The 16,933-nt window shown below is 46.4% G+C and overlaps 8 protein-coding genes across 9 annotated transcripts; 2 read left to right on the top strand and 6 right to left on the bottom strand.

Moving 5' to 3' along the window:
- Positions 1–234: 234 nt before the first annotated feature.
- DFL_009018 (uncharacterized protein) lies at positions 235–1,259 on the top strand (the record flags this gene model as incomplete). The annotated part of the gene is made up of 3 exons (XM_067638839.1): positions 235–509; positions 574–759; positions 824–1,259. The coding sequence occupies 3 exons, from the start codon at positions 235–237 to the stop codon at positions 1,257–1,259; spliced, it is 897 nt and encodes a 298-aa protein (XP_067486687.1).
- A 318-nt stretch (positions 1,260–1,577) lies between these two features.
- DFL_009017 (uncharacterized protein) lies at positions 1,578–2,519 on the bottom strand (the record flags this gene model as incomplete). The annotated part of the gene is made up of 3 exons (XM_067638838.1): positions 1,578–1,727; positions 1,778–1,953; positions 2,273–2,519. 3 exons carry the CDS (start codon positions 2,517–2,519, stop codon positions 1,578–1,580), a joined length of 573 nt encoding a protein of 190 aa, XP_067486686.1.
- Positions 2,520–3,370: 851 nt separating this feature from the next.
- DFL_009016 (uncharacterized protein) lies at positions 3,371–5,092 on the bottom strand (the record flags this gene model as incomplete). 2 transcript variants are annotated; one of them, XM_067638836.1, is made up of 1 exon in its annotated part: positions 3,371–5,092. In XM_067638836.1, the coding sequence occupies one exon, from the start codon at positions 5,090–5,092 to the stop codon at positions 3,371–3,373; it is 1,722 nt and encodes a 573-aa protein (XP_067486684.1). The 2 variants fall into 2 exon arrangements, with proteins under 2 accessions (XP_067486684.1, XP_067486685.1); XM_067638837.1 differs by having other exon boundaries at positions 3,371–4,159.
- A 760-nt stretch (positions 5,093–5,852) lies between these two features.
- On the bottom strand, positions 5,853–7,379 carry DFL_009015 (uncharacterized protein; the record flags this gene model as incomplete). The annotated part of the gene is made up of 2 exons (XM_067638835.1): positions 5,853–6,140; positions 6,201–7,379. The coding sequence occupies 2 exons, from the start codon at positions 7,377–7,379 to the stop codon at positions 5,853–5,855; spliced, it is 1,467 nt and encodes a 488-aa protein (XP_067486683.1).
- A 1,100-nt stretch (positions 7,380–8,479) lies between these two features.
- On the bottom strand, positions 8,480–10,250 carry DFL_009014 (uncharacterized protein; the record flags this gene model as incomplete). The annotated part of the gene is made up of 4 exons (XM_067638834.1): positions 8,480–9,076; positions 9,125–9,264; positions 9,349–9,741; positions 9,827–10,250. 4 exons carry the CDS (start codon positions 10,248–10,250, stop codon positions 8,480–8,482), a joined length of 1,554 nt encoding a protein of 517 aa, XP_067486682.1.
- A 167-nt stretch (positions 10,251–10,417) lies between these two features.
- Positions 10,418–11,080, bottom strand: DFL_009013 (uncharacterized protein; the record flags this gene model as incomplete). Its single annotated transcript, XM_067638833.1, has 1 exon — positions 10,418–11,080. One exon carries the CDS (start codon positions 11,078–11,080, stop codon positions 10,418–10,420), a length of 663 nt encoding a protein of 220 aa, XP_067486681.1.
- A 617-nt stretch (positions 11,081–11,697) lies between these two features.
- On the bottom strand, positions 11,698–13,072 carry DFL_009012 (uncharacterized protein; the record flags this gene model as incomplete). The annotated part of the gene is made up of 2 exons (XM_067638832.1): positions 11,698–12,475; positions 12,612–13,072. The coding sequence occupies 2 exons, from the start codon at positions 13,070–13,072 to the stop codon at positions 11,698–11,700; spliced, it is 1,239 nt and encodes a 412-aa protein (XP_067486680.1).
- Positions 13,073–13,887: 815 nt separating this feature from the next.
- DFL_009011 (uncharacterized protein) lies at positions 13,888–15,621 on the top strand (the record flags this gene model as incomplete). The annotated part of the gene is made up of 3 exons (XM_067638831.1): positions 13,888–15,164; positions 15,223–15,457; positions 15,514–15,621. The coding sequence occupies 3 exons, from the start codon at positions 13,888–13,890 to the stop codon at positions 15,619–15,621; spliced, it is 1,620 nt and encodes a 539-aa protein (XP_067486679.1).
- Positions 15,622–16,933: the final 1,312 nt, after the last annotated feature.

The following is a 16,933-nucleotide window of genomic DNA, read 5'->3' as shown; positions in this document are numbered from 1 at the left end:
CGTAGAAATGAACTTCACGTGGTTGGGGTAATAGGATATAATTTTATCTTCATTATGTCTCACCAGTCTGACGAGAAGAGTTATGGATCTCTGGAATATAAATACCTCTTACATGTTTCCTCTATTCAACTTGAGACTGTCTCCATTCGGCGTCCGATCACCGCCAATCAATTCGACAATCGAAGCCAAAGTCTAGCTCCTAGTCTTAGCACAGGTTTTCTGTAAGCTGTCAAAATGAAGTCGACATTTGCTACCGCATTCATTCTGCTTAGTAGCTTAACCCAAGCTGCCGTCCTCGAGCGCCGCGCTTGTGCAGCAAATAATGTCGTTCGTGCAGCTGAGAGGCTACAAAGAGAGTCGAATTGGTGTGCTACATGGCTAGCTGGTACGACTACTATCTCTATTCCAGCGCATATTGCTACGACACCGGTTCCTATCATTAGCAGTGCTTGCAGTTGTGTTTATACGGCCACCGCAAGCACGACTTCACTGCTCCGAGCCGCTAATACGTAAGTGTCTTATTTTGTCTGTTAACCAATTGATAAGCTATAGGTTAACATGAAAATCCTGCAGCTCTCTTCCATTACCACCCCCTCCTCCAGAGCCTACAGAACATGTGGCCGATTTCGAAGACAACGATACCCCATGGATAGGGTTTATCTACCTGGACTCTCAAGGAAGAGGCTCGTACGGGAGACATAAATATAGCGCATCATCCTCTCCACAGCAGCTTGAGCCATTCTCAGGAGAGACCTATTAGTGAGTTCACTTCAAGAATAGCTGATCCTTCGACCGTGCTAATAAAAATGACTTTTTTATATAGCCGCGGCATCTTCAAATTCAGACCAACCGACAGAAAACACTCCTACGAATTCTCAAACACCAAAGCCTTCACCGTCGCCCCCCAAACCGACTACGACATTACCTTTCACTTCCGCCAATTCGGATACGTCGACTCGCTCGTATGTGCCGTTACCGCTCAAGCCTACAGCTCGGTACAATGGGACGGTGATAATATTAGTGGGGCGTTCATGAAGGATCATATTGCAACTTTGGCTTTTACATGGCAAGGAGAGCCAACGACAGCATGGGCTAAGGCGGTTGGCGGTCAGATAAATACTGGGAGTGCGACGGAGATTGCGTTACATTTCAGGACTGATTGTAGTTGTCCTGAGGAGTTGGAGGAGTGTCAGGGTCTTGGAACTATTACGGCGGCCTTTGATGATATTGAGATTAAAGTGCGGCCGTCGACGGCATAGTGATCTCATTCAATGTCGCCTAAGGTGCCGGTTAGTAAGATTAGTGGTAATGTTATGAGGGATAGCTCTGGCAGGGTATCTTCGATAATGATATTTGTAATGTTTATACGGTGAACGATATCCATGGTTATTTTTGGGATTTGAAATTTCTAAAAATTTTATTTACGTCAACTTCGTGCATTTTATCTTTAAAGTTTACGAAAATATCATTTCATCTAGCGTCAACTTCGAGAAATAGTTAATCAAAAAAATGGGGAATTTCAGAACAACTACTTTGATAATATCATTAATCTTGAAATCCCTATAACATTTAGAAATTCAGATACTCTCTGCACTATCCTCCTTCAATCGAACAGTGCTTAATACATATACTTCAACCCCCCTCAATGCTCTATCATCCAACATATCACAATAAACATCCACCCTCTTCAACTTCAACACCATCTCATCCTCCCCTAACTTCCAAGTCTGCAAAAGATAATCGAACCAAACAAGCCTAAGACATGCAGACAACTTACCCTGAGGAGGTAGAACTTCGGGCAAGTCTCCAACACGCAGTCGACTAGATTGTTGATGTAATTATTCTCGCCGTCAATAAAGCTAATCCTTAGCTCTTCGAGTTCTTTGCACTGCTTAATCGCCAATTTCGCTGGATCGTCTGGTTCCCCGAGGAAACACCAGTCTCCCTGCCAATCTGTAAAATCCGAATAATCGTAAGCGTAGCAACATGTATCGGAATGATATCCCTCTAATACTCAGTACCTAGACTCATCCTAGCCAGCATCTTTTTGCCACTAAGATTGAGTTCAATATCTGTCAAGAAGCTTGTACCCCCTCTGAAAGATATTGTCCAATACCTGATGGGTATACATCAAACTTCAGCTTCTTTACCGAAATCCCCGATCCCTAGAGAAAAGAGAATATGTAAACTCTAGGATACGCATTCAACCAGCATCTCTAGAAGTCGGTTGCAATCGTCAACGCTGTACCAGATTTGAGCCTATTCCACCGACCGTCCGTAACACTCTCGAGGTTCAAAGCCACTAGTTGAAGAGTTTCAAGCGGTGGATCTGAGGGTTTCCATAACGGAGGAAGCGAAGCTGAGTGTTTGGGAAGTTTGATATAGCCGTTCTCCACAAACTTGGTATAATACCTAACATGTTTAAGATGCTTCACTGTAGAAACGACTCCTTTCGGTGCTTTACTAAAGAAGTCATAGTCCTCATGACTATAAAACCGTTTATACCGTTTATGCTGCATACCGAGCCATCTTCCAGTACTTTCAACCCCCCCCGAACTATCCTGTATCCTGAGAGAGTCTGAATATAACGCCCACGAATCATGGCCAGATTGAAAATAAGGGTGACTCATATCCACCTCCAGCGCTTTAACAGTACTAAGTGGGTTGACAACCTTGCCGCCATCGATATCGACATGAGAATCCCCAGCGGCTAGGGAGTCGCAAGCTAGAAGTATTTTCTTTATATTTTCAGAGTTATACTCGAGATGTCTGAAACGGAGGCTGAAAGAATTGAGAAGAGTAGAAAATGCTGCGTCGGATAGTTTGGTGCGGGGTGAGGCTAGTCGTAGGGATTTATGGTGATATATCACTCAGCACCTCGAATGGGAGGGCCATGAGTACTAAGGAATTCGACGAAGACATCTTCGAATGAATTTGGATTCGATTGGCCTTGTAATGAGGATATAGACCCCGATGTATCGATAACTACTAGTCGTAGAAGGGTCCTATTATATATATCGTGGTCGACAGGTCCCCCGCCTGACGACACCATCTTATATTTCCTCATGAACTTGGGATCAGGGAGGGCCGAGGATCTAACATCGCCTCAATTTTGAAATACAATACGGCGAAAAATGCAACGTGTGCCACCGCTGCAACACGATTCGATCGAGTGTTCTGTGCTCGGACGTTGGCCATGTGAGTTCGTAAGGCTTGAAGTTATATTGGTAGTATAATAAGACTAGCTTCCCTATCCTAGCTGAGGCAAATGTATTAATGTCCTGCTACCATCTTTATAGATTCCAAAAAAAAGGTAGATGTCCACCCATGGTTCGATATTCTAATCGCTGTTCAAGCAATTACATCATTTTTAAGATGCATATTGTTCTCTAATCTGCCTTACAACATCCGTCCCAATCCTCTCAATCTCACCCACCAACCTCTCCACCGTCTCCTTCGGCGTCTGAATATTAACCACAGCCCTAAAGAACTTCCCCTCGGCCTTCCTCCCTTCAAGCGCCGGCGCAAAGTCAATCATGAACCCACGCTCTACTAACTCTCTCGTAATAATTTCCGTAACCTTAGAGTTAAACTTTCCAATATACTCTTCTTCACTCGTATTCAATCCTTCTAGTCCTGGTGGGACAATTTGTCCCTCCCCTGTCCCAAAGACATCTTGTCCACCGGGTGCATAATAGAAACATACTTGTAGGCAAGGCGGTGGGTTTGTGGAAACCAACTTGAAGTTCTCACTTGCAGCTGCAATTCCAACCATATGTTCCGCCACTTGGTGTGCCCTCTCCACCAGCTGTTCGTACCCTTTTGTTCCGTAGTACTGCCATGCCAGGAAGAGTTTCAAACTATCCCCCCTCCTACCACACTGTAACGTCAAATCCGCCAAATCATACGGCTCCCTCCACCCCTCAACATCATCTCCATCTCTATCATGGAATAAATACCCAGCCTTTAGCGTATTGGCTTTCTGGAATAACTCCAAATCCTTGCCTAACAAGAACGAGCAAGTAACCGGTACCCCTATCATTTTATGCGGATTGATAGCAATAGAATCCGCTAATTCAGCTCCAACCAAAAACTGACGTTTCAACTTGTCCGAAAACACAAAACTACCGCCCCAAGCACCATCGATATGAAACCACATATTATGTCTCTTCGCGATCGCTGCGATTTCCGTGAACGGATCGAAGGATCCAAGGACCGTACTACCAGCTGTAGCATTAACATAAAAGGGCGTCTGGCCTTTCTCCTTCGCCTGCAACACCAATCTTTCAAGTTCCTCTGGTATCATCCGCCCCGTAACTTTATCAACAGGCACCGGAATAGCAGCCGCACTTCCAAAACCACACATCTGTGCAGCCTTCTCGATAGAATAATGTCCATGAGCGCTCGTGAACATCACAAGCTTTAACCCATCAGCATGGTTTCCCTCGACTTTAGTCTTCGGATATAACGTATTTCGCGCGATAACGATAGATGTGGTATTCGACGCCGAACCGCCTTGGACAGAAATCCCACCGCTCCTGGGACCCGTGAAGCCGAATAATGCGGCGAGGGATCTTGAAACATGTTTTTCGATCAACGTTAGGACCGGCGAGACTTGGTAGACGTGTAGATTCGTATTTAGGACACTGAGAATGAGATCTGCGGCTACACCCGGAGCTACAGGGGCGGAATAAAGTTTGTCCAGAAAACCTGGGGCCGAGGTATTCACGCTGTACTTGAGGATCGACTCGAGAGAGGATAGGATGCCCGACCGTCCAGCTGGCTTCGATGGTAGTGAAAGTGTAGAGGAGAGGATCTTTGTGAGGTCTTCGGGCGAGTGGTAATCTACTAGAGTGGACTGGTGAGTACTATCGCCCTTCACATGTGCCTCGAGTTCCGTATCAGCAGCAGCGACAAAAGATATCAACTGCTCCAGCACAGGCTTGAGAAGCTCGTCGAGCTCAGAGGCTCGTGAGGCCTGTAGCTTGCCATTTGCGTGACCATTTGAGTGGCCATTTGTGGATTCTGCATTCGTGCCGTTTGTATGGCCGTTTGTGTTGGCGGCGTGGCTGTTGTGTAACGTTGGGCCCATTTTGGAAGCCTACTCAAGACGGATAAAGACGGAGAGAAAGCAGTATAGTAAGAATACGAACGAAATGCTAGTAATATATCATCAAAAATGCCGGTATATTAGAACTCAAGAATCCTTGTTGAAAACTAGATCAAAGGACGGCAATTTTGATCAGTATTTAAAAGGGGCCCTTTGAGTCAGTTCTTCGGGTCCTTGAAAGAACCCCGGTGTAAATCCGAAGTTAGAGCTTCCCCCAGGGCAGTAAGCTTTTCGAACTCTATGCTACCCCAGCTTCCTCCAACAGCTGGTTGAAAAATTTGGCGAATAGCTAGAGCTGGATGCGATGGCGCCATCGCTGGACGACTGGATGAGAGATGAGCTCACGATTCTGTCACCTAATCCTTATGCAAGCGGGGGTTTTCCGTGTTCGATTGGGCGCCTAGGAGTGGGGGTGGTTTCTGTGGGGTGCATTTTGCTTTGACCAAAAAAAGTAGGCTGCAAGGGCCACCGGTACCAGGAGATTGGATCATTAAGCTGTAGAGCTCGTCGTAAATTTTTTCTTCATAAAACGTACACAATGGTCCCCATTCTCTCCAGGATTCTTCGAGCCTTCTAAGGCTGGTTGACGGATAGACTAACGTCTCGGGGTAAAAAACTCTTCTGTTAGCGCAAAACAAATAACTCCGACATTGCTAGACATCCCCCCAGAACCATGAATTGCCACCCAAATCCCATAAATTGAGTACTAAATTTTAAAACCAAACTCCAAAATAATATGCGGCTAATGCGTAATTCCAGTATTTCCATTTGTTTGTATCAGCTCCGTTGAAGCCTCATGCTTCTTGTGGCTGACATCATTTTCGGGGATTGTTGGCTTGTTTATAACTTCACGTTGAGGAAACTCCGATATATCAATGGCTGAATCGGATTGAAACTGTGTTTCCTTGGATGTCAGCGCCAGCGCCAGGGGCGGCGGGACGTCTTCGATATCAGAATCCGAGATTATGGCTGGGGAAACAGCGTGGAACATAGGAACAGCCCGTTCTGCCGTATCAAGAAGCGGGGAAGACTATACCAGACGACGTTAGAATGGTTCTAAAAAACCGATTATTATGAGATTGTCTCTTACCGGCCCTTCACTACTCAATCCTCGTGAAATGGCCAGTCTCTTGGCGGCTTCACGCCGCATCTTAATCGCTTGCTCCTCTTCCTTGCGAATCTCCTCCTCCTCTCTTCTCAGGTCCTCGTCGCTACGACCCCGTGCTAGATTTGGAAAGTTTAAGTCGACTTCCCGTGCATCCTCATCGATATCCACGTCATCCTCAATCCTAAACTCGTCACTCGTGGGTGTCTTTCTTCCACTTCTGGCTGGTGATCCAATGCTTCCATTACGACTCAATCCCGAGCTAGTATCTCCAGTTCGTTGCCTTCGGATTCCCTTCTTGGATCGCTTGCCACTTGATCCGGTTTCCGGTTCCAGTATGATATCAAATTCATCGCCCAAAGGGACAGCGTCGTCCTCGTCCTCGCTAGGGAACAAATCTGCTCTGCTTCGAAAAGTATCGGTTGTGTCGCCGCTGCTAGTAGTCCCGCTCCGACCTCTTCCAGTCTTATCCCATCTTTCGTCTTGGGAAAAATTTCGATTAATTCCTCTCCCAACTCCAAGCAGTGCTTCTGATTCTGCATCCAGATCCTCTTCCCGGAATTCTCCTCCCACCCCACCGTATCCTCCAGGATGATCTTGTAAATCCGCGGCAGATGGTTTGTATCGTAATGCTTGCCGTTTTCTGACCCAGGGGAAATAACTTAAGAAACCCAAAGCAGCCGTATTGGGAATAATTGTAGGGTCCGGCCCACCATCACGAGCCAAAGCCGATTTCCTTCTTGTTTCAGGTCCAACACGCCGTTGCCCACTCCGGGTGTAATACATCCCCTCATTTCTTGAACCGGCCTTCCTCCTCCGACCAGCAACACCGCTACCGGCCAGCAACCTGTCTAACTCGTCGTTTCCCCACCGCAAAGGATCCTCCGGCGCAGAATCGTCATCATAGTCCGAATTGTAGAACTCGAAGGCGAATTCCGGCCGACCACGGCGGCGACGGCGAGAAGCTGAACCATCGTGATAGAAACATGGACAGACGGTCTCGGGAGAGGGACAAACTGCAGCGATGGAGTTTATGCAGGGTTCCAAGTAGGATTTTGTGAAGTTGAAGCAGCCGAACTTGGCTGTATCGGCGACGGATTCGATATTATCCGAGATTTGATTAAGAGTTTGGCGGACACGAGGGTCTCGGATCATGGTCCCCATTGTGCTGAACGAAGACGATAAAGAAAGAAGTTAAACGGCCGGCGTATTATTGTGTAGAGCAATATGATAGTATGTTGTTGTAGGTAAGTAAGGTAAGATGATGACTGCAGCGATATTGATCTGGTTGTGTACGACAGACCCACGGGGGTTAGGCGGACCAAGCGTGAAGGCTGAGGCACCAACGGCAACCTTCCAAATAGTGCTGCTGAAAAGCCGGGAAAATTAGTAGAAGAAACGAATTAGAAACGTAGAATAGCCGTCGGAGCAGATGGTGTCCTATATTTGTCCATTTTGGACCGGATCGCTTGAGCAGGCTCGAAGCTAATTATAAGTTGGGACCATGAATCCAATGTGATGGTGTTAATTTTGGGAGGAAAGTGAGGACGATAAGATGGATGGGCGAACTTTGGCGGGCTTGTACATACTCCACAAGGCAAATCCAGGCGCCTCAATTCGTCGACAAACCACACTATAAAATGCAATTGTCAATTCAACAAACATCACATTTCCCCACCCGATGACAAGCTAAATTTTTTTTTTTTTTCTAAATACATGCGTCAACGGTCGGATCCTCCCTTGCAAATAGGGAAGCAAGACTAGCTAGTGCAAACACTCATTCCTTGCAAGCCGGATTCGAATTTGAATGGCAGTAGTCTGAAAATGATATTAATGCCTGCACATACATATCGTCTATGCAGATACACGTTGGTTCCCATCGGGGTGACACGCCGACTGCAGGATGGGCTAGACCTGGTCGCACTAGATGCACCGTTTGTGCCAGAAGTTTCGTAGTCATCGGGTTCGAGGGGCATGGCATGTTTATTCAATCATCATTTAAATTGTTCACGTACAGGCAGAGTTGGGTATAGCCCTCTTTCATATCGCATAATGTATATTCAACTTTCATGCAGGCAATATATCACGACATGGCGTGTAGCATGCTTACTTAGGTAGGTAATTATAATACAAATTATAGTAATTAGGTACTTGTAGATTAGCACCCGAAACTCTAGATATATAACGCTAAATTGCAAAGTGCACAAAAAACCAATTTTTTTTGTTTTATTTTTCAAAAAGATCCCGAAGCCGTTTCGCAAATTTCACTTTCTCTTTTGGGGGCCCTTTACAAGGTTTCTTGGAGGTGAAGGTGGAGGTGGCCGCTGTCGTCCGAGTTCCCGTGCGTACGACTGTCGAACTGTGGATAGCTGGGTGCCTTTCGACGTCCCACCATAGTCTCTCGCTTTGGTTCTCCTATAACCAGCCGCGGTTTTCAAGTCTTTCTCCCGTTGGGCTGGTATACCGAATGCAGGATCATTCTTATACTCTGACGGACAATGCGCAAGTTTGGATATAACCCCCCATGCATCCGCAAAGCGTTTCAGGTACCCGAGCTCAGTGTTACTTTCCGGCGCCTGTAACTCTTCAACAAGTGAGGCCTTCAATAGATCGATTGGAGTCTGTCCCGCATGATTCTTGGTGTGCAAGAGGTATATGATAGGGAACGTAGAGTTTTTGGACTTCACGACGTTGAGAAAGAGAGATAAGGTCCCTGCGATGTCTGCACCCTTTAATTTCACCTTTTGGGTGAAGCAAAGCATGACGTGCAAGGGACTGTTTCCTTCGTTGTTAACGGCCGTTTCGTTAGCTCCACACTGAATCAAAAGCACGGCCTTGCCCTTTTCATATGCCTTTGCTGCCTTGTGGAGTGGTGTATTCCCATACTGGTCCTATTCTTTGACGTCTACCCATGGGTTGTGGAGGGCGATCCGAAGATATTCCAACGGGCCAGCTGTCGCGAGTAAGTGTGTAAAAGGACCAATGAACACCGCATCCTGATAGGATGGGATTTTCCATTTTATCTCTTTGCCGGACCAGGAAACATCATCTAAGATTGTTTGGTCAGCATGGCAAAACGGTAAGATAACTTGATGATTCTTCTACATAAGCAGGATAGCGAGACTTGACGTACCTGCGTATATTGCACGAATGAGATCCAGAATCTCAGCATCGTCCGTGACCCCATGCGGAAAACCTTGGGTTATACGGTTCATAATGTTCGTAATGTCGTTATCGGTAAGGCTAAGCTTCCCACGATTTAGAGTAGGGCTGTGTCCAAAATTTCGCAAGACCCTGCCTGGATTTCCATATATTCTCCACTGATCATAATTTTCGAAGTCTAGTATCAATGAATAGTAATAATCAGCATCTAGTGGCATGTCTTTCCGTTCGAAAATCCGGGCAAGCAAGTAGAGAGCGTCTGATTTCGACACCCAACTAGGCATATTGTCATCGGCAATTTCAATAGCTTTCTGGCACCAAGCAAGCGCCCTGTCGAGATCCCGTTTTTCGAAATAGAATATCTCTGCATTAGTTAGGCAATGGACAAAGCCTAAGCTAGTACCAGTTGGTATCGAATCGGCTTCAATTTTCGGCTCCTCCTTAATTACTATCCGGATCTCCTCTGCCATTTCTCAAAGGAATCTTGAATATTCGTTGACGGGAGACGAGGAATTCTCTGATTAGGCGCATATCCACGGTTGGTACGACCTTTACTCCCGATGTTGAACGTTTTGACATCCGGTCTGTATCTGGAGGTTCCCAAAACTGTTCCAGGTCCAATAAAATCTGGAAGGCACTATGGAAGATCGATGTTTCTAACTCTAGATGGAGTCGCTTCTCATATATCATTCGTATCTGATGGAGAATGGAATCCCTAGCATCCAGAAGGTCATTCGTAGCTGCAGGAATACGGTTGTTCGGAATCTGTCTTGTCTTATAATTGTTGTCGATAGTGTATTTTCGGGCACTTCGTTCATCGGGGGTAGTCTCGACCCTCCTTGTGTGACCCTCGGTGGGATGTCCAAATACCATTCGGACTAAATCACCACCCTTGATCGGCAAGGAATTCGGCCAGAAATCCGCGATATTGAGAGTTTTGTCCACACGAAATAGATTCGTCTACACAAGATCGAGATTTTCCTTTTAGACGCTTTCTTCCGCATCCTTAAGAAAATGCCGGGCAAGCACTCTACAAATTGCTACCCGGTAATCATCAAATGATCAACATCCAGGAAGTGTAATAGAGCCACCGCCTGGGTATACTCGCCAGCCTCGATATGCGTGACAGCTTTGTTCTTGATATGGCTTCCGGCAAGATGCCTAATAGTAATGAGGTGGGAATTATCAGAAAAGCCCCAGTCTTTTTGGTGTCCTTTCAGTTCTGATATTGTCTGGAAAGCTTGGCTGTATTCGAATCGATGGATACGTTGAATAGCGACAATTTGCAGATGGTTCGCTATCTCCCGCTGTAAGATCCGTTTATACTTGAAAAGTGAGAGGTCTTTGAACTCTTCGAGAACACGGAGGGCAGAGCTTATGTCATTCTTTCGGAGCTTCGAGACCCCATCCACGATGGTTTGACCGTAATATTCGTCTTCAAGCGTGCCGATAACCCGCTCCGTTTGGGCTATCAAACGCAGTCTTTCGATACATGGCCGGGCAGCTTCGACATTCTCTATACGAGAGTTGGGGTCGCTTTCCGCTGACGGTGCGCCTACTTGCACGTCCTCATTACTCGGCGCAGGTTCATCCTTGGCCTTTCCAGAGTCTGCATATGTATTTATAGGTGGTTCGTCACCCACTCTCCTCAGCCTTGCTTTTAGCTTATACTGCTCGTAAAATGATGATTTCCTTTTCTCCATATTGTATATTGCCGGGGAAGCGAGGATTGAGTGTTAAACCCCTCCTAAGTGATCGCGAACCGATGAATCGAATCGATGTGTGGTAAACTCGGTCGAATGTCTGCGGGGTCTTTGGGTTGTCGAGAGTAGTTCAGCTGAGTGCCAGCGAGCTGGAGCGCTGAACATCTTTCTGATCCAGTCGCGAGGGATCTTGAGGTTTTAAGCCCCTCCAAGCCGCATGGTCCGCCGTCTGTACCGAATGAAAGTGGTTAGCCTTCCTACGCGGGTTGAACTGTGCTGACTCCAACGTCAACACAGGCAGCCGGCGCCATCGTAGCGGTCTCTATAGTCGCTATTGTTACCGTTCCAAAACATCTGAGCCGATGCGTATTAGGTAGGAGGGCGCAAGATGGGAATACAATGGCTGACTGACGTCTGGAACGGGACCAACCGAAGAATTTTTTATCATATTGTGAATTTTAAACATAACCATGCTATGGAATAAAACGCCAACGACAATGGAGATACGGATATCGGATGCCAAACCATCCAACGTGCCCACAAAAGCAAATCGGTCTGAAAGTTAAGTTAATACATGAATCCGAAATTGAAGAAAAATGAGATATATCCTCGAGTTTTTATAGCCGCTCAAGGTACTTGCTTAACCGCCTAATCTTCTGCTTAGCCGACGTCCCATTGGAACCCTCATTCCTAGGATCCCCTTCAAGACTCTGTCTTGGCCGCCCCGGAATATGATATTCCCCCGTCGGATACATGCACATTTGTCTTCCGCTACCCATCAATCCCTGCCGTGTAACCACCAATCTACCCTTGTTCATAGCGAACACACGATTAGATGAAAGAGCTGGTAATCCCAAGAACGCCACTTCCGCTTCATCCCGTTGCGACTCTGGTGTTTCGTCGCACAATTCTAGAGTTTCTTCTTTTATCCTCTGAATAAACGGGTTTTCAAAAATTTGAGGTGTTTTTAGAGTATAGCTCCAATGTCCGCGAGTTAAGGGCCAAGCGATTTCGACAAGTTGTCGATAATGCCATCGATATTCTTCGTCTAGTTGGAATTTTGTTTCCCATTCGGATTCGTGCATTGAGAACATCGGTGATATGAGATCGATATTCATGTGGACTTTGTCCCCACAGTCCGTTAGGAGATCACGGATGCGGGCCGTGAAAGGTGTTAAAACTTGTCGCAGTTTCTCAGGTATCATGGGTGATTGTCCTTCCGCTAGGTCAAATCTTCCAGTGTCGATTATCTCGACGTTGAATTTTCGGATAAGATTTCGGTAACATGGTAACGGAAGAATAGGTTTGCTAGCAGCATGGATATATTCACCGTCCAACGGATTCTCATTATAATATGTGGAGGGTTGGTAGGCGCGAGATGGTTCCTGATCAGGGCTTTCAATGACGAAAGTTAATGATAAGTTAGTCGCTGTCGCCATCATCGAATAATGCAACCAATCTGTGTCGAAGTTGTACAGAAATAATACAAGTTCTCTTGCAACCCTTTTATATTCAACGAATGCATACTTACTCTCTAGATTCCATAAATTCATATGTCAAATCCTCCCACGGGGTTGTACAAGTTAGGAGAAGTGTACAATCATCCCCACCATTATACACCCCTCCATCGATCACAATCTGAATAGGGAATGCATTATGATTATAGAAGTACTGCGTAGCTTCACTATGAACCTGCTTATTCACCTGAAGAATCGCAAGACCTCCTCGGGAGACCGGAGCAAATGCAACTCCCTTAAACACCGGTATATCGAATCTAGGACTTGGATTATAAGTCAAATTGGGCCGGAATTGTTGGTGATGGAAAAGGACGATATATGAATAAATTTCATCTCGTATCTCCCGAGGCAAAGATAGAAAGGGGAACCCCGTATTGGACCCCTGTTTCTTCTGCTGCGGGGAACTACTCAAAGAATTGGACCGGGATTTGATATTACGGCGGACAAATCCGAGGATGCTAGACGACAAGACCATAGCTGCTGATTGAAAGGCTAGAAATTCGAAACAGCCGACATTGACAGTATGTAAAACGGTAAAGGAGAGAAAATTTTAAAGAACAGATCAAGGTACACTCCGCGGGAGCTTCTAGGTTTATGACTTCAGTCCAATTACGGTTCTATATGCGTAGCTTGGACAACTAAGACACCATTTATCTCCGTGCGCAAACGCAGGAACCGCTTTTGTGCGTCGGCTACAAACAAATAGCGTCGATTCACGAAAAAGGTGCCGGCAAGCCACAGAATTATAGATCACGGTCCGCCAGCACTTGTAAAACAATGGTATTGCCTTATCCTATTCAGTTTATACTTTGCGCCCGTTCCCGGTTTTACATTTATGCTGCCTAAATCTTAAGGGGACTTGAACTTTAGCGCCTCGATGCGTTGGGAATGTTGGATTTTGTTATCGCGGCGCAGCACATCAGCTTGCCCCGGCACTAACTATCCCAGAATACGGCTGGAAACTTCTCCAGTCCTCAAGCTTGCAGGATCTCTTCTTTTCCTCTAAACTTCACCAGCAATTATAGCCTCCCCCGGATTCGCTGTCCGCACCGAAATCGCCAGTTCTAACAATCTACCCTCCATATATTTATAGGGACCGCGGCATAAACAGACGGCCTCGACGAGGGTCGAGTCCCGCGTATTCTGATATTAGCCGTTCAACTTCGACGCCCCGCTGGTAAAACACTAAGATCAGACTCGATCGATCTAGCCCCGAACTGGAGCACATTCGTGCGGCTCTTTTAATTCGTTAGAAATCGCGTTCGCAATTTCTTCAGCAGTATCCACGAAATGCTCAGCCCACGTTTAATCCTCGCGGCCGGGTTCGTGCTGGTCACGATCACCACGCTTTGGTTCGGCTTCTCAGCGACAAAACTCTCACAGGATGGCATAATACCTTCGAGTCAAAAGAACCGTCCTCCAGCGATACAAGTGGCGGAATCAACATGCCATATCACATATACTGCTACTTTGTTTCATACGTCCATAATTCTGGCTACCGCTACGGCGCAGGCACTTCCATCTACTCCGCCAACAAAGGCATCCGAACATGCTGGCGAAAATCATGAAGGATATCCAACGGATGATGAAGACGGCATAGACCCTAACACACCATCGAAACCGTCGCAGGACCCTGCATCACTCACAACTCCAGCACCAAAACCATTCCTAACACCGTCTGACGATGAAAACTTCAACTTGACCGAAGTTCTCACAAAATACAACTGCTACCCCGCCGCAGCTGACGAAGCTCGCAAAATCGCACTCGACAGCGTACCATCCGTAAAATTCAACGTAGTCAGAGGCGACAATGTCGTATTGGGTAGGAAATCCAAATCACAAGGCCAATCCTTTAAAACGTGGTTCTCCGTGGGACGAAAACCGTCGGCTGGCTGTTGGACTTACAATGACAGGTTCGGGAAATATTTGAACCCCGTTCCCCGCTTCTCGAGAACATTAGGGGTTATAAATGACTGTAACGAGGACTGGAAGCGTGCGTTGGTGGTGCACATGGCGAAGGGTCAAAGTTGGAACCAACATTTTATGCACCACCTTAGCGCATTAATTACAGAAGCAGGATGGGTGGCGGAGTTCCATGTCTACCTCCTCGTCTATGTCGACGGTGACAAAGCGGCACAGAAAGATTATGTAAACCACGTCATCCCAGAGGGACTTAGGCCGTTAGCATTAACCTTCAACAGTGACGATTTGAAGACATATCTTGGCAAGGATGTCCCATTCGACAAGTATGAAAGCAATATGCATGTTGCGGTTCAGAAATTTATGCGTGACTATTCGAAATATGAATTTGTGTATTTCGTCAACGCGCATACGAGATTGATAGGGCGATGGGATACTTTGTTGAAGAGCGTGGATGAGGAGTATGCTTTCCACAGGGAACTCAAGGACGATGGGAAGAGCATGCCGGAGCGACCCGATCTCGTAACTTTCGATGTTACAAGAGAGCCAGAAGAGAACTGGGATGCACTCGAGTCAGCGTGCCTCCAATTCTTCAAGGTCGATGGGAATGAGAAAGGCAAGGTCAGGAGGAGCCTAAGTGCTGTCGGGTATGTAAAACAATCCCTTCCACCAACCCAACTCAGTTCCAAGCTAACAGTGGTATAGTGGATTCTCGAGACGCATGGTGGAGGCTCTAGCATCAGTCAACATGCAGAACATCAACTGCCACTCCGAGTACTTTGCTCCAACAGTCGCGGCACATAAGAACCTCACCGCCTTCTTCTACCAACATCCTTTGTATACAGCTGAGGAAGCCGCCGCTTCGAATGCCATCACTGCAAAAGTGGCAACGAACGATGCTGTCACAGTGCAGCAAGAGAAAGTTGCGTTTGACCTAAGCGTAAGAGCTCTCCAGATTCATGATTCTCCGTCTCCCGCTAACAGCTTCAACCATAGTACTCCGGAGACGCGAAAGATGCCCAAGCCTTCTGGGAAGAATGGGCAGAAAACAAGGACATATGTAGGCCAGAGGCATTGCTCCATCCGGTATCGGGGCAGTATTAGTTGTATATTGGAATCATCTGCGTCGTCGAATCATTCGTTCAGCATTGAGTATTGCAAGTAATTGGCGTTCCGGAAGCATCTGCATTGGAAATTTTGGGGTTTAATACCAACATGGTCATTCGCTATGAGTATTTGAATGCGAATTCTGTATTTTTAGATAGGATCTTTAGTTGTCCGAGCTCATGAAACTGGCGGAATTGAAAAGAAGGATTTGTGGTTTCGATCAGTCTTTGCTCTTGTTGCTTTTGTGATAACCCCGATGCCAGATTCCGTGATGCATTTGGGAAATATTGATCAAGGTCAACCTCCACGAACCTATCCCTCATCTTCTAAATTTTCTTTTCACAACAAACATCATCTACAATGCCCACAGTCTACGAGCAATGTTCATACCCGGATCAAAGATGGTGAATTTCACATTCCCACTATCGACATGTCTGCCCGCATACCTACCTCTCCCAGCGCCCCACGAATCATCAAATACATATATTAATCATGATCAATGCATAATGAATATATTTTAGGAATCTGTGATCGATCATCCTCAGTCCATCCATTTCCTCCCTTCTATTGCGCCAGCAGAGAATCCCGATGTTGGACCGAGACCTCCTTCGGACGAATATGATCTCCAGCAACGGCGTGATTCTGTATAATTACATGCATCCTGAGAGTCGAGCTAGATCCAGGTCCGCGTTCGACCTCGAAGCCTCGCGAGCTCTCTCCTCCATGCTCGAATTCTATCTCGCAGGGTAGGTAGCTTCCTTGAAGGGCTGGCTACCAAGAACCTCGATGCGGTTGCATCTATTTTTTTTATCTTGTAGATATTCATTCGGACGCATTTCCTCCATCAGCCAACCCATCATGGTACTTGCATGCAACATCAACTACGACACCTTAACAGGAGGACATCATCCTCGCTCGGAACGACGAGCTCTAGCTGCTGCTGGATTTAGGTATAACAAGAAACCATCTATTTCCTTTTAACAACTCAATATCAACTATCTAGTGAGAGGGGAGGAGGTAAACACCGCCTCCCCCAGTTTATTTATCTACACCCTACATCTTGAAAACGATGCGCGCATCTAACAACCTAACCAACCGCTCGCTCCCTCGAGCATATATTACGCCTTCCAAACCTTCTATCGACATGGAGACCGTGCATAAACAAAAGGAGAAGAAGAGAACACAAACTCCTCGATCCATCGAATCATGATATAAATGCATGAAGAACCAAGAAGAACCTCAGCACCGAAGAAGAGGCAGAAGGAGAAGAACAAGAAAAAATTAAGGAGGAGGGAAAACCTCATTCATC

This window comes from Arthrobotrys flagrans (genome assembly GCF_004000055.1).
Source record: "Arthrobotrys flagrans strain CBS H-5679 chromosome Unknown unitig_1, whole genome shotgun sequence".
NCBI classification, from domain to species: domain Eukaryota; kingdom Fungi; phylum Ascomycota; class Orbiliomycetes; order Orbiliales; family Orbiliaceae; genus Arthrobotrys; species Arthrobotrys flagrans.
This window is presented reverse-complemented; position numbering and strand designations above follow the sequence as displayed.